This window comes from Leptosomus discolor, chromosome Z (genome assembly GCF_034619465.1).
Source record: "Leptosomus discolor isolate bLepDis1 chromosome Z, bLepDis1.hap2, whole genome shotgun sequence".
Classification (NCBI taxonomy): Eukaryota; Metazoa; Chordata; class Aves; order Leptosomiformes; family Leptosomidae; genus Leptosomus; species Leptosomus discolor.
Window position 1 is genome coordinate 67874376 of NC_141419.1, and position 17051 is coordinate 67891426.

The window sequence follows — 17051 nt, forward strand, 5'->3', positions numbered from 1 at the left end:
AGAGGTGATTCCTCTCCGTTCTCCCTCCCTCCCCACCCTCCGCCCCCTTCGCCGCTCCGGTGGGGATTCAGCGCATCCTCCCCCCTCGGCGCCTTCCCCGTCCCCCCGCCGTTAAGATGGCTGGTGGTGGGCGGTGAGGCGGGACTGCGGGGAGCCGTTGCCGGCCGGCGGGGCAGGCGGCTGACGGGACGGTACGGGAGCGGGGAGGGTGGGTGGTGTGCGTGGGAAGCCGCGCAGCGCCATGTCCGCCTTCGCGCTGGAGGAAACGCTGGAGGCCGACTGGGTGGCCGTCAGGCCCCACGCCTTCCAGGAGCGGGAGAAGCACAAGTTCGTCTTCATCGTGGCCTGGAACGAGATCGAGGGCAAGTTCGCCATCACCTGCCACAACCGCACGGCGCAGCGCCAGCGCAGCTGCTCCCGCGAGCTCCGCCGCGGCGGCCCCGCCGGCCCCGAGGCCAGAGCCGCCCCCAAGGCCGGCAGCCCTGCCGTGCGCAGGGACGCCGGCCTGCCGCGGGGCTCCGCGCATCCCCACGCCGAGGCGGGGCCGCGGGGCTCCGAGCGGGGCGCGGCGGCCGAGGCGCTGCCGAAGAGCCCGCTGCGCCCCAAGAGCAGCCCGGCCCGGAGGCCGCAGCGGGGCCCGGAGGCGGCAAGCGCCGCCGAAGAGATAGAAGTGCTGGAGCTGGCGAAGGAGGAGGTGGCCGCCGCGCTGTCGCTGCCGCCCTCGCCGCTGCCGGCGGCCGAGCCGGCCGCTGCCGACATGGAGCCCGCGGGGGAGGAGTGCAGCTGGGCCGGCCTCTTCTCCTTCCAAGACTTGCGGGCGGTGCACCAGCAGCTGTGTTCGGTGAACTCGGAGCTGGAGCCCTACCTGCCTGCCTTCCCCGAGGAGCCCTCGGGCATGTGGACGGTGCTGTTCGGAGCCCCGGAGCTGTCCGAGCAGGAGATGGACGCTCTCTGCTACAAACTGCAAGTTTACTTGGTCCACAGCTTGGATACCTGCGGCTGGAAGATCCTTTCACAGGTGCTCTTCACCGAGACTGACGACCCGGAAGAGTATTATGAGAGCCTGAGCGAGCTGCGACAGAAGGGATACGAGGAGGTGCTGCAGCGGGCCCGCCGGCGAATCCAGGAGGTGAGGCTACCGCTCGGTCCAGATATCTCCACCTTGCTGTTTCCTTTCCCTCACTCTATGACACCTTCTTTAGTTGTTCTCTCCAGCTGCTCCCCTCTGCCTTTGCTGGGTTGGTCGGACCATGGGACAAAGAAAGAAAAAGTACAGGAAAACTCTTTAGTTTTTTAAAAAAAGAGAGCTTTGGGAATCTTAATAAGAAAATGAGGCTTAACCTTTCCGAGCTCTCTAGGGCCGGAATATAAGAAGGTGTAGATTTCCTGGTCATCCAACTGTGGCTTGGTACTTTATTCTGCACAACCAAATGTAGGTGTTTGTGAACAAGTATCTGATGGATTTGGCAGGTCTTGCTCTCAGATCTTTGTTCTCTTGTTGCTTTGCACCAGGATATGTTGGAGTTTGAATTTTTCTGTTCAATGGGAGCAGCAACATGCAGTATTTATTTTGACAGTACAGTTGTGGCATTTGAGGACAAATATTTCTGAATTCCTACAGGCTCTAGGTGCTGAATCTGATATTTCAAGTGAGATGGTGTGTTCCAGTGGAATTGGAGTAATTACAACTTTTGTTCAGGTAGTGAGTTCTTAGAGTTGGGATTTTGAAGAACAAGCTGTCAGGTCCTAGCATTTACTGCCTTGCTGGTGCTAGTGTCTGGCAAGACTTCTGTATTTCAGGACATGCCATCTCTTTCTCATTCCATATACTGTTTAGATGAAAGTAGTTGAGGAGGTTTTGCTAACTAATTTCTAGCATCAGTGTGTGAGAATTTTTTAACGTCCTTGTGGACTGAGGTATATGAGGACTCAGATTTCCCTAGTGTAAAAGGAGAATTTTACACTTGTTTTTATGTATTGGTGGCCTTGGTCCAGAATGTACTTGGATGTATCTTTTTATTTTTGCAAACACCATCTAAATTCTGTTGTATGGATATAAGTCAAGTTTGGCTGATTCAGCTGACTGCATATATCCTACCAATGTTGTGTGTTTAAAAATGTGTAGTAGTGGATGCTTTTTTCTTGATGGAGCATGAGCATATCTACTTGCTGTCTGTTTTGATAGCATGGTTTTGAGTCTTTGTGGGATTCAGGCCAAGGTTTTCCTTAGTGACTGGCATTACAGAGTGTGAGAAAATGGTTTTATTGATGAAATCGTGATAAGAGCATTCAAGTGTAGCATTGTCAGGTAAAAGTTTATTTCCAAACTGTTGTTTTAGGGTGTATCATAGTGATTTTTCTTTTTTTCATGGCTAGTTAGAGGGCTGAATTCATCCTCGTTAGTTCTGGTATACAACTGATAATTAGTCTGATAGTCTTCTGCAGTAGTTTTAGTCCAGACGGTATGAAAGCATACTGTTTTCTGCTTTTTTCTGTGACTGCATGAATTCTTGGGAGCATGTGCTAAGGTTGTCTTAGCTGTCAGCTCAGCAGTTTTTGTAAGGAGCGGAGCAGGACAAGAGAAGTTCCTGTTAAAGATGTGAGTTTGGGAACTGGGTACCTAACTCAAAGCACGTCATGTTTTTGGGGAAACACTAATTCGGAATTATTGAGCAAGAACTTGTTTCTTGGAGAATCTCAACTTCTGTTTTATTAGCACCAGTACTACTGGCAAATGATAAATGGGTTATCAGTAGGCAATGAAAGCTTTATCCACCAAGATCTCCATAAACTACAACATCTTATTCCCTGTTAATGTTCAGAGCTTGGTACAGCCAAAATGGCAGAGCCTATGTTTGCATTTGACTACAGTACAACCTTCCTTTCCCTTGGTAACCAATCCAGTAGTGTACCTAAAGTCAGTACAGCTGTACTTCTGCTTTGTCAGTTGTGTAAACTGATGCCTCTTTAATTAAAGGTACTTCGTCTTTAAGAAAGGAAATCGATAGAGTCACCTACTTTTCTCCCTCTTGGCTCTCGGGTTTCTCTCTTCCTTACCTGTGGGTGATTTACTTGGTCCACAGGAAATGTCTTTCTTTTAAGCAAATACTGGTACTGTTTGTCATTGCAATTGTAAGCAAATGAAGTGATGGATGATGGGTACTGCTTGGTATTTCTGAAGGAAAATTTTTTTCATACTTTAAAGAAAACCTGCTGAATCCCTGTTTCATCTTGCACTTTAATTTACTTTTCCATCTGTGCTTGATTTCTGCTTGTTAGATGCTTGCAAGAAAGTTGGGTTCCTGCAATTTTAAACAATTTTTCCTCTTACAAGAACTTCTGGGGAAAAGGGGAAGTGGCTGAGCAGCATTTGTAACCAAAATGGTATCTAGGAGCATAATGAATGTGGAGGGTCTTCATTAAAGTAAAATTGTGAAAAAAAAAAAAAAAAAAAAGTTTAGAACCCCAAGACCTTGACTTAACATCTTAAAACATAACTCTGTGGTTTATAGTTATTTCATATATCTATCTTTTTTTTTTTTTTTTTTTTCCCTTGAACAAATTCATCTGTGCAGTTAGAATATTACTTGAGAAATGTTTGCAGTTTCTGTTGATTGTATTCTTTGGGGTGGAGGAGCAAAGTGAGCAACAAAACCTCTTATGTTTGTTGTTTCAGCATCCCTTACTTGGCCATCTGTTGCTTTCCATAAGTAACACACAAGCCAGTTTATTTTCACAGCAGCTAATAATTGTTGCTTTTTGTAATAGTAATTTTTATCTCTGTCTCAATTATAAACCTTTCATAAGCCAGAGGAATGTTGCAAGTAGAAACAGATCCAAGATGAGGAAGAAAAATAGTTGTAGAGAAACTGTGTGACCTGGAATTAGTTCTTCTGCATGATTTGCAGTTTTGAAATAGCACACTTTTTATTTTTTTCAAATAAAACTACTAATTCTGGATCAGTTTAGGAATTTAATTTATGTTAAAGTAAAAACGTGTTTCTAAAGGACCAGGTATTTTCTACCTAATTTTTTAAAACCAGTAAACAGTTGCTGGAGTTCATTAACTTTATGCCTATTTAAAAAATTCATCGAGTGCTCAGCTAGAGGTCTAAGCTCCCAAATAGAGGCTTGATACGGAATCAGTTAATGACCAGATAAAAAAACGCTGTTATTTCAACAGAGAGGATGCAGCTGAATCCACATTTGGGATTCCAGCTTCTTGGCCAGTATTTCCAAAATTTGAAACTTTGTGTCTGGAAGGCAGAAAAGGTTTGAGTCTACTCTTGCTCCTGCCAGTTTCCTGTCAGTGTTTCCCCTATAACATGGGAGGAGTTTTTCTAGGCCAAGTGTACATTTTTGTGAGTGTAGTATTGTCAAAGATGGTGTTGTATCTCTTTGTCAGTGCTGTGTTGGCAACAGGTTGAAGTAGTCACAGTTTTCCTGAGTAAAAAGTCGTGTTAGTATAAACTATAATTAAGAGGGTTTGGTGGCTTAGTCATTCCAACAAGCGTATTCCGTTGTATGCTTATCCTTTTGCTTGCTCTTGCATAGCAAGCTATGAGTTTTGGGAAGCCTATGTTTACATCGCGTGCCTACTTCAGCATCTTTGATTTAATGGCATCTGTCAATCTCCCTGTTCCTTATAGCTCTTAATTGACATGGCAGTCTGAAATTTGGTGGATGATAGTTTATGGGATCTTGAATGCCAGTTATAAAACTAGTCAGAGACTTGCTTTTTTTTTCCTCATTGCTCTGTAAAATCTGCGGGTTCTAGTGTCTGCAGGCAGAGTGTTAAAGACCATTTTGCATCTCTGTTCTGTGTGTTCGTTTGAATTGCTTTCATACAAAAGTTCAGAAGCACTTTTTAGTGGATTAAATCCTAAAGAGATTCTGAGAGCATCTTGGGTTTTTTGGTTAATTTAAGATTGCCCAAGAGCAAGGACCTACTGATATTTTCAATCTCCTTCCCCTGTATAGTGGAAAATTTTACTAGGCACAAGAATAGCCCTGAAAACTTGTATCTTGCATTGGTTGGCTTAATTTTCTTTTGATTCAAAGGGCAAGAAAGGCTAAAGAAAAATAAAAATCTTTTATCTATTTTGTTACAGTAACAAGTTGTATGAGAAAAAAATGTAGGTGTTTTTACAGAAAGCTGTATAGTCACTTTTTTTTTTTCTTAAATCAGTGTGGATACAATTATTTTTTAATGACTTTTGCACAGCTTTAGTAGGCAAGGTTTTTTGTTTTGAAATATGACTGTCAAATCACACAGATTGGTAAGGAATTGGGTCAGTTATAAATCATGGAATTTGACATTTATTGCTTTCCAAGTGTGTCATCACATATTTCTGTTTACATCAAAAATGCTAAGTAATATTCATAGGTTAATCTTTTGCTTTGCTGAATCTGTTCTAGTGTTTTAGTGAAAAACAATATTCAGGATCATCTCAGTAACTAGCAGAATTTTATTTCCTTGCTTTTGGCCATGTGCATTCAGTTCTAAAATAAATGTGTATATGTTAGTTAGCGGGGCACTATATCAAAAATGCAAGTTTCCCAAAGGTAAGGTGACCTGTTTCTGTCCAATGATCTACTGCTAGGCACAGTGTGATTTAAAGAGAGATTCAACATCAAACTTGAAAACCATGCAAAAGTAAATAATATAAAACACTGCAAAAAAGTGTTCAGTGTTCCAGTAACACAAAAAAATGCTAGCAGTAGTGTTTCCATCAAAACCAATGTAACATCTTTCTATGTAAGAAGCAAAGAAAACTGAGTCCAGTATATTAATGCAATAGCTAGATTTAGAAGATACATAAACTGTCTCAGGAGAGAACACCAATTCAGATTTACTTTGGGACTACAGAGGATTAAAATAAGACATACTGTTGATTTTTTTTTTTTTTTTTTTTTTACCTATTGACATGAGTTGAGAAGAGCTAAGACTAATCGTGAGCATTCTGGAAATCCAAGCTATTTTTATTGAATGCTTCTTTTACTACTCATTATTTGTAGTGTTAACACTTGTTTCCAGTAAACCTGTTTTGATACACGTCTTTGTAAATAAAGTATTTAGGTACTGAACCAGTAGTGTAAGTTAGTACTAACCAAAATATAGTATGTCAACAGCTGTAGAGCATACTCTGTAGAACGGGCAGGTAGCCTCCAGGTTCTTAGGAGACAACTGTAGGATGTAAGTATTCTGGCTAGTACTTCTGTTGCTTTCCAACTAAAGGTATTTTCTCAGTCCTTATTCTTGTCAGCAGTCATCTTTTTATTTATGTGATTTGCAGCTGGAGTTATTAGTGGTTATTTCTGGTTGTTACAAACTAGTCCTAAGTTAATAAATATTTTAAAGGCTTGTCATTTTAAGGCGTTGCAAGTTCACACTTGACTTGTTCTGCAAGTGTCAAACCCAATAGTAAGGATACTGTAATATACTTTCAGATAAGCGGACTTAAATGTGAAGTAGTGTCCCCGTCCCATCCCCTTTTCTGCAAATAATAAAAATCTAAGTTGCATGGATATTTTGTTTTCAGTGTTTCAGTGAGTTTCTGAATTGTGTACTGTATGAGTCAATCCATGTTACAAGTTAAGCACACGTCATGATGACATGTGATATGACTGGAAGATGTGTAAGGTAGAGAGGGCTATGTCACTTTAGATTTTTGGACACTTACAGCAGCAAGAATGGAACGGCTTAATCATATGGTGGACTCACAGTTGCTGAAAGTCTAGGATGTGATTACAAGCCATTTTAAAATACATGCTTTAAGGTGACTTCTAGGAATCCAGTATTTAAAGGACATTAGACCATATTGCTATGGTATTTGCTTCTCTCTGTAGTCTGTGTATTAAAACCTTCTCAAGTCCTATGCAGAATAACTATTTACATTTTCATTGGAAATATTTTATGCTTTGTCCTTCTTCCATTTAATACCTTCTTGAGTAACTGTTTAATTTTTTCTTCTGCCCATCCCTTTTACTTCTGTTTTATAGGTAGCAGCAGGTTGCTTCAGAGGTTTATAGACTTGTGATTGCAGGTTAATTAGACTTGTTTGTTTGTTTTTGTCAGCCTTTTTGTGTTGTCTCTTTTCCAGTCCTAGCATGATACTTGTTTTGTATTTGAAGTGTGTGTTTGTTTCCCCCGCCCCCCTTTCTACAGTGCACTTATGGCACATATATATATAGATGGACTTCATGTATTGCTGTTAATGCCTTTTTAGTTTGACAAGAGCTAGATGAAGGTGGTGAATACTACGGCTGTATCTGAAAACAGTGGAATGCTTAAAATAACATACAGAACACGAACAAATTATATGTACACAAAGAAAAGGATATCTGCTTGAAAAAAATAGGTCTTCCATGACAGAACGTAAGTCTCACATGAGAAGTAAGAGCGCATTCTGTAGAATATAGCAATACTGTTCAGCATCACCCTTAGTTAGTAAGCTTAGACTTAATTTTTAGAAAATGAAGACAGCAGCTTGACAGTCTTGTAGTTAATTTCCTTATTCAAATACCTGAGAGAAAGAAAAAGGAAATAAAATGCAAGATATACTCTTGTTTAACTACCTGAACTGGGATTGGGGAGCTATTTATGTCTGGTAGTTAGGAGACTGTTCTGCTGATGAAATTATTTTATTTGATATTACCCTTCAAAATTTGCTTTGTTTTGTTTCCCTAGACGTAGAGGTAGACTTTCCTCTGTTTTTTGTTTAAAATTGTCCTAGCTGGTACACAGTTACAGCATTTTCATATGAATATTTTGAAAAGGTGTGAACAACCTATGTAATACACTCTCTGTAACTCATTTGCTCCCTGGGATTCACAGCCTACTTAATTTGTTAGCTTTTAGACATGGTGTTGTGTCTTTTCTTTGTATTTGCCCTTGAGAAAAAATATGCAAGACAATTTTTCCAGCATTATTTTCTTTCTGTTCAGTTTAATGTCCTACCTTCAGGTCAATGTCTTTTAAAACTGCTTTCTTAATCCAGTAACATTTTTTTTCTCTCTCTTTCTGGCTGAGATATTACCCAGGCAGGTTTAGAATTTGAAAGCAGATTCATTCTAGTAAATTCATCTTTTTCAATTTCTTTCTATAATAAGAGAAAACACTGCTTATAGATGATCAATGAGGTTTATGTTCTTTATATATGTAAATATTGCTGCCACAGAGCTGAAGAAGGCACTGAAAAGCAGAGGTTTTCAGAAATGGCTGCACCTACATTTTTTTTCCTCTTTGAGGAGATCTTTTAACATTCCTTTTTTAGTATTAATAGAAACATACCATTGCAGTCCACCAGGATATTACTGTTACTGGAGAGAACTTCAGTTGAAGTGAGGACTCAGTCCAGCTAAAGATGTATCTGCTAAACTTTTTTATCTTTTCAAGGGATGAAAACTTAGCCATAAGGAATATGGTAGAGAGAGAAGGAAGATGGGACAGGAGGACAGGGAAGAATAATAATAATGATATTGTTAAGATACATATTGATTAACTCAGTGATGTTATGTATCTATGTCTGAGCTGTTGCTCAAGACTGCTGTCTGCTAAATAGGCAGTAGAACAAGGTGGGATTGTGAAATGTTCAGCCTGTTGCTTTAGTGGTTGAGAGTATCTTCTAAATAGACTCAATCCTCTTCCTCTTTTATTTTCTACAGAGAAGAATCAACTATTGACATTTGGCAATACTATAATTTTACTCTGGGTCACTCTGTAATGCCACATGGTATTTTTTTAGTATTGTACAAAAGCAAGAGAAGCAAATGAACAGTATTGAACTCTAGAGGAACCTGCACCTAGAACCTATTTTGTGATTTTGGGCAACTGGAGTGCACAGGAGTTGCCAGTAATATAACAGTTATATTATTTCTTCTCCCTTTTCCAGAAAACAAACAAGCAAAAAAAAACATAGTTGAAATAAATTAACTTTATTTTTAAAATATGTCATAAGTTATTGTTAATTTGCTATGTAGTAAAAGTTTGTAAATAAGATATTGTGCTGTTGTAAACATTTCAGTGTGATAAACACTGAATGTCCAGAAGTTTTGTCCTGCTACTGGCATTCAATGTGACAGTGCACTAGGAAAGGGATGTATGGTGCTGACAGCAGTTGCAGGTTTAACCATGTAATGTATACTGATCTAGATTAGAAGGTTCAGAGTTTTTGAGGAATGGAGCCAATGTTAATATGTATTTGAACAATTTATTTTGATCACTCATTTTGCATTGTGGTAACATCACTGTAACAATTCAGAACAAATATCTTGGATATTTCACTGAAAATCTGTGCTTTAAGTACAGTGCTATTTAATAGCAAACATGCAGGAATGTTTTAAGAATGATGAAGAAAGAATTGTTGTGCCCTTACAGGACGTAATAATATGATCTCATCAGAAATCTGGTGGTGATAGTGGGTTAGTCTTTAAGAATAATTGTTGAAGCCCCTGCATAACTTGAAACAGGATTATAAAAGTAAAGAAAATAGATTCAAATTTGTTGGGCAGGAGGTTGGATGATCTCATGGTATCTTCCAGTCAGAAGCTGTATGAATTAATAAGGGAAATGTGGTTTTGTTTTAATTAGTTTGTTGTTGAAACTTGCCCAATTTCCATTTTCTGAAGAATTTGGGCCTGAAATGTAAACCAAACTATTATTAGTTTCTCTGAAAACTTCATGAAGTGTTTTAACTTGCAGTGGTAGATGTTAACTTGAAACGTTTCCGCAAATGTCTCCTTGTTTACTAGATCTTGCTTGTCAACTGTGTCCGTTATTATTAGTACCTTCTTATTAGAGGCTCATTTGTGCAGTTTGTATTATACTTTCTGATTAACTCTTTTAGTCATAGCCCGAAAGGTGTTTTGATGTGACGACAGCTTCCCTAGCAAGCTGGTTTTTGAAAATCATCATCTGGAGCACTTCAGAGTAGATGTGGATAGAACACTGGTGGTGGATTTGCCTGTGACTCATCAGTTGCAAACATTTTGGCAGAGGCTGTTTATAATTGAAAATCTTTTACTGGTAAGACTCTATCTCTGGGTTTCCTTTCTAGCAATTCTTTTCTGTTTGTGCTATTTATATAGTAAAAGTTATCAAATGTATGGATTTTTTTTTTCTTTTTTTGTTACGTAGGGGCCAGGCAAACATTTCCATTCAGAAAAAATTGAACGCTTGGTGGACTCTCTTTGTCCACGAGTTGCTTCTGGAGAGATGTTATAAAACACTTCTGGCTGTTCAGCAACTTTCTTTGTGGTGTGGGGTTTTTTTTCTTTTTTTTTTTCTGGAGGTAAATTGAGTACCTCTGCTTTCTTAAGTGCATAAACCAACAAAAATTGCCGTTGTCTACTGTTACAGTACTTTTCAAAACATATTTGTAGACAAATGGTTATATGACCTTCTTTTGGAAAAAATGCTATATTAGTGTGAGAGAACTGGATTTTTTTTTCCTTTGAAAAATGTTGTTTAAATAATCAATTAGCATTTGTTTGTGATGACTTGCAGACAATTTGTGTGGGTCATCTAAAATTAGTAGTAGCACAACTCTTCACATAACAGCATTGCATCATGAATTGTTTTGAGCTACTTTATGGGGACAGTATTGTAAAAGATTTTTCAATAACTTAGGATCATAGATTATTATGTTAGAAGGAAACTTTCTTGATTTTCTAGTTGAACCCCATGCTTAAAATAGAACGAATTTTGCTTAGGACTTTGGTTTGTTGTGGTGTGTTTTTTTTTTTTTAAAAAAAAAAAACAACCAGACAAATCCCAAACTTTAAATAACACCGTGCACTTTATATGTGTTTTAAAGAAATTAAAAAAAAAAATTGAAAGAAACAAAGGTATTAATTCGGTTGTGAAACTTTTGAGGGAGAAAATCTGTAGATCAGTTTTAAAAGTTTCTGAAAGTTTGCAATTTCTTAACAAATAGCACTGTGGCTTCAGAGCTCAAATTCTTCAACCTTCAGTAATGTGATATTTGTTTATAATCATCAGGTGTCAGAATTTTAAATTGTACCATTCTATCACTTCAGAGTAGTATGATTCAGAAAAAAAAAACCTGTATGCGGGAGGAGTTTAAAAAAAAAACAACCCAAACTACTTTCTATATTGGAGCTGTTCTGGAAGAGTTGAATTAATAGGTAAATGATATATATTATTTCAACTATTTTTTTGTCATGTTGCTTTATCGCGCATGGATTTTATTTCTCCGTAACATTTAAACTGTGTATCCTTTCCCCTTCATTTCCGCATGAAAACAGGAACAAAACAGGTAACGCCACAGAATACAAGTCTGTGTTTGCCTGATACTAATTGAACTATACCAGCCTTGAGAAATGACACACAGGGCCATTTGGGTTATCTGTCAGCTGTCATCCGGGGTTTAAAGATGATTTCTTAGCCATGTTGTTGAAGGGAGCCAAAGAACTGTATTATCAGTTTGCTAGTGCTGAAAGCGGGGGGATCCTATTGCTGTCTGACCTCACCACTTCAGCTTTGTGTTCCTTCCTGTTGTGTTTTTCTGTCCTTGCGGTTTGCTGATTCAACTCAGTAAATTAATCCAAGAGAAACTACATGAACAGCTTTCTGCCAGATGCTTAGCTAGTTTGTTGAAGGACCTGAGAAATACCAAAGTCAGAGCAGTGGAGGAGTAAGGCATCTGACAGCAGAAGGAACAAGGAACCGGTGTGGAGTTGGAAGAAGAGAAGGAGGAGAGGCTGGGAAGTGGGACCTACTTTTGATAGCAGGAAGCCATTAGCTCAGCTCAGCTTTAAAAAGTAAATTCACCTGTACCAGTGCTTTGACTCTGGTATTGTCACAGTGCTTTACCTGCTTTGAATTACATTTTTAAAAGTCTGACATTAGTTTTGTCAGATATTTGAGAATATCTGCTACTGTGCCAAATGCATTGTGAAACTGGTAAAAGTACTAATTCAGTGCTGCTGCTGTGATTCCCATGAGCTGACTTCAGAGTGAAATTGATTATGCGTCTTAATTTTTTTTTTTCTTCTGATCAAATGTTCACCTTTGTTTTCACAAAAGAACATTTACTCTTTAGCTGAGTGGGTATTTGGCTAAGCCTGCATCCTGACATGGCAAACTTTACACAAAGAAGGGTTTTAACAGTAGCGTTGTAGTATATACTGAGTAAATATCTTCATTGTATGCAAATATTAGTTTGTTTAGACAGTCGTCAGTTTTGGGGCTCTTGAATATGTTTTACTAATAGCATAATTCAGAAGCACAGAAGAGGGTCTGTGGTCCAAAAGTTAATGTATTTTGTGGCACAGCATGAACACCTGTGTAATATATGTTCTCAGCCTTCTGGCTTTGTTTTTTTTTGTTTGTTTTTTTGATTGGACTCCTGCAGAAAAAAGTTACTTAGAACTCATTAGGACACGTGTAAAATAAGCTCTTTGCCAAGCCTTCAGGGTGAGGTGTTGCCTAGAAGTCTTTTTGTTCAGAGTTACCATGTTCCAACTGATCAGTGATTCATTAGTGACTTTATCTTTTAGTTATTTTGCCCCTTTCCAAAGAGAAAGAGTCCCAGAGTGCCATAATAACTTTGAAATATAGTTAACAGATTTGTTTTATTAATCAAATTATATTGCAATGTAAATTCTTATTTCTGTGTTACTAAGAGCAGGAAAAAAAAGCCTAGCATTCCTGTCTAATAAGTGTTCCTATGCAATTAGCCTTTCTCTGCTATTTCTGTAGCTTATTTGTGGCTATACTGTCCTAAGTAATACACTAAATTCAAACAAATACCTGGGTTTTTTTATGGGCACTAATTTGACGTGATAGTGTAACTCAGGAGTGGCACAGCCACGTCACACCATAAGGTAAGGTGATCAGACAAGTACCATCTTAAAATAGAAGCAACTTTACCGTGATGTTACACGTTTGTCTTGTTTACAGAAAAGGAGATGTATTGTTCTTAATTATTGGCATCTCCCTCTTGAGCTTTCAGAGGAGAATTTGGTGTGCCATACATTGTTGTCAGAGTTGGCAGCTTTAAGCCTGAACCTTGTGATATTCCAACAAGTTATATATATACATACAGTTCTGCTGAGATTTCTATTTAGAATTTTGGGTGGGAGAAGTTGCATTGTTCAGTAATGATGCATGCATGGAAATAATGTTTTGGCTTACTTGGCTACATTAAATACTACTTCAGTTTTTCTTACCCAGTTCAGTTCTTTTCCTTTTCTACGGCCTTGTGTTATAGGTGGTGTATTGAAATGAGGCGCATTTTGGTAGGCAGTGTAAATGAACTTGACAAAAGTAATTATCACTGTCCTAGGAGCTGTTAATCTAAGTATAGACTACAACTGATATGAGTGAAAAGAGGACAGGCAATCTGAAATGTGCTGGTCTTAGCCTTCTGGTATGCCTTCTTGTAGTGGGTTGACCTTGGCCACCAGGTGCCTGCTAAGCAGCTCTATCACTCCCTCTCCTTAGCTGAACAGGGTGAGAAAATATGACAAAAAGCTTGTGGGTCGAGATGAGGACAGGGACATCACTCACCGGTTGCCATCACAGGCAAAACAGACAAGTTGACCACGAGCCAGTAGTGTGCCCTAGTGGTCAAGAAGGCCAATGGTACCTTGGGGTGCGTTGAGAAGAGTGTGGCCAGCAGGTTGAGGGAGGTTATCCTCCCCCTCCAGTCTGCCCTGGTGAGGCCACATCTGCAGTACTGTGTCCAGTTCTGAGCCCCCCAGTTCAGGAAGGACGGGGAACTACTGGAGAGAGTCCAGCAGAGGGCTACTAAGATGATTAGGGAATTGGAGCATCCCTCTTATGAGGAAAGGCTGAGAGACCTCAGGCTCTTTAGCCTGGAGAAGAAAAGACTGAGGGAGAATCTTATCAATCCTTATAAATATCTGAAGGGCAGGTGTCAAGAGGGCCAGGCTCTTTTCAGTGGTGACCAGTGACAGAATAAGGGGCAACAGGCACAAGCTGAAGCACAGGAAGTTCCATCTGAACATGAGGGAGAAACTTTTTACTTTGAGGGTGGCAGAGCACTGGAACAGGCTGCCCCAGAGAGGCTGTGGAGTCTCTTTCTCTGGAGGTATTCAAAACCTGTTTGGATACAGCCTTGTGCAACCTGGTCTAGGCGAATCTACTTTAGCAGGGGGTTGGACTGGATGATCTCCAAAGGTCCCTTACAACCCCTATCATTCTGTGATTTTGTGACTTGGGGAAATTAATTTGTTGCCAATCAAATCAGAATAGACGGATGAGAAATAAAAAAATAAATCTTAAAAACACCTTCCCTCACCCCTCACTTCTTCCTGGGCTCAACTTTACTCCTGATTTCTCTGCCTCCTACTGCCCCAGTGGTGCAGGGCGACAGGGAACGGGCGTTGTGATCAGTTCATCACATGTTGTCTCTGCCACTCTTTCCACCTCGTGCACTTCCACTACTCCAGCGTGGGGTCCCACCCAACCGAGACAGACCTCCACAAACTTGTCCAGTGTGGGTCCTTTCTGCTGTGTACAGTCCCTCAGGAACAGACTGCTCTAGCATAGGTCCCCTGTGGTGTCACAAGTCCTGCCAGAAAACCTACTCCAGTTTGGACTCCTCCCCATGGCTTCACAGGTGCTGTGACAGAAGCCTGCTCCAGTGTGAGCTCTCCACAGGGTGACAGCTTCCTTCATGGCACATGCACCTGGTCTGATGTGGGTTCTTCCATGGGCTGCAGGTGGATATCTGCTCCACTGTGGACCTCCATGGGCTGCAAGGGACAACCTGCTTCAGCATCCTCTTCACCATGGACTGTAGGGGAATCTCTGCTTTCGCACCTGGAGCACGTCCTTCCCCTTCTTCTTCACTGACCTTGGTGTCGGCAGAGTTGTTTCCCTCCCATATTCTCACTCCCCTCTTGTGGCTGCTGTTGTGCAGCAGTTTTCCCCCCTTTTTAAATTATCGCAGAGGCACGTCCACTGTCGCTCTGATGGGCTCGGCCTTGGCCAGCAGCAGGTCCGTCTTCGAGTCAGCGGGCACTGGTTCTCTCAGACATGTGGGGAGCTTCTTCTCATAGATGTCACCCCTGTAGACCCCTGCTACAAAAACCTTGCCACCTACACCCAATACGTCTCTGCACACATGTGCTTAGTTACACAGGCTCTCTGCATGCAGGTAAAAGACTGTTTTAAACAGGTTTTAAAAAGGAATAATGTGGCTTGCTTGGTATGAGCAGCTCTTCAGAGGTCTAGAAGACACATCTTTCTTGTGTTTTAAACACCTTGTGTTTTACTTTCCATCATCTTTTTTTTGGGGGGGTTGTTTTGTGTGCATGCGTTTGTGTTCGTTTCTTAGAATAACTGCAAACTTTGAACTTGTTACATGTGTTTTACGTGCGCATTTGGTTTGATTATTTTAATTGGCTCAGTCCTACTGTAAACAGCCACTTAGAAAATCCCCCCAAATCCAAACTAACCTTTGCAGTGCATCAGCATACACTTCCAATTCCCTGTCTTCAGAAGCCTGGTTGAAAACTTTGGACATTTTTGTCTGCTCAGTAGGTGGTTGGTTGTTTCATGTACCAGTTACAAAAACTGTGTGGTTTCCAAATAAGTTGGATATGTAATTCACTCGTTTGTATCTTCTTTTAATCTTAAGAGATTAGACAGATGTAGCGCTGTTTGCAGCACTTCTCATGGTAGGCAGTATTACCTTCTTAATGCTAACCCAATTCTGTCCCCATCTTTTGTATTCTTAGATGGTTTCTGACCCAACAGTAAAATACATTTTAGATCTGTATTGGAGAGTCAGGCTTTGGTCTGTTACTGGGGCATTTAGCTGCTACAATAATGCAAATGCACTTTTGTTGATTGTTGATGGCAATGCAAACAGAAATCTAAATGTCCTGGCAAGGCTTGATCTTTTAACCACAACTGGTAACATTTAAATACAGAACCATGTGTGTAAGAGAGAGAAAAATAGTTTGCCTGTAGTACAGATTTCATGCTCATGAGGACATGTGGGAGTGTATTTGCTTTTAACAGGATTTTTTTGTTGTTGTTTTCTTAAAGATAGCTTAAAAAGAGAGAGAATAGAAACAATTTAAAGCATGTTCTGATATAAGAAATTTTTGTCTAAGTTCTGTTCCTAAAATTTTGCGTACAAATTTTATGTTCTCTAGAGCTTTACTTCTTTGGAACTCGTCTGGAGCTCATTGCAGACTGTTGCAAGTGTATCAGCAGAAGGGTTTGTTATTTTACTCTTAGGACTGCAGTTCAGTGAAAAGGATGGAGTATCTAAAAACTATCTGCAGTAGTGTAGTTCTCTCTGAGAAGAACTATCCTTAGTTCTCCCTGTGATATTAAACAGGCTGCTTCAGATAAAGATCATCAGAATTCTTCCTGGAAGTAGCAAGTAATACTATGAGGCTTCCAAGAATCTAAATTTGTGGGAAAATAGGGTATTCTGAAATCACTACTATTCAAAAAATATGAAGAAGCTTAGGAAGAGACTGAAAAATATCTTTATGGCCTATTTTAGCTGGAAATGGGTATGTGTCATATTGCAATGTTTTTATAAAATACACAAAGTAAAATAGGAATAACAGGGAAAGTTGTGGGAGTAATAGCAAAGGAGATGTAAGACTTGACTCTTCAATGATTAAATCAAGCTTTGGGTTACGCTTTGAACTGAGGTCAACCTGCACATAATTACACTGTCTGCTGTAATGCTTTTAAATATTTATGGACAAAATATTTTTTAACAAGATACTGAAGACAGAAATAATCTGTTGTATAGTTCAAATATATGTGCTGTTAAATTGGAAAAAAATGCATTTCCTGCTGGTTAGAGTCTATGTGTATAATAGTTGCCTAAAATATATGGATTCATTTAGCTGTGAACAATGTAACATCTGTGAAACAGGATTCTTAAAATAAATGCAGTATTCAATGGGTATAGTGCTAGTCAGGCCTGTACAGGATGTTACTCTACCCTCCTCCACCCATTTTAAATAATATAATTTAAAAAACTGTGAAAACCAAAAATTCATAGCAAGACTAATGAAGTAAATGAACA

At 39.8% G+C, this 17051-nt stretch overlaps 1 protein-coding gene across 3 annotated transcripts in view; it reads left to right on the forward strand.

Annotated features, from left to right (window-relative positions):
• Positions 1 to 241: 241 nt before the first annotated feature.
• JMY (junction mediating and regulatory protein, p53 cofactor) overlaps positions 242 to 17051 on the forward strand; it is a 65086-nt gene continuing 48276 nt past the window's right edge. For 2 of the 3 annotated variants that reach the window (XM_086479324.1, XM_086479323.1), the window contains exon 1: positions 242 to 1129. In XM_086479324.1, coding sequence (XP_086335450.1) covers positions 242 to 1129 — 888 coding nt within the window. The remainder of the gene's footprint in view (positions 1130 to 17051) is intronic. The other variant, XM_086479326.1, reaches the window with a different exon arrangement.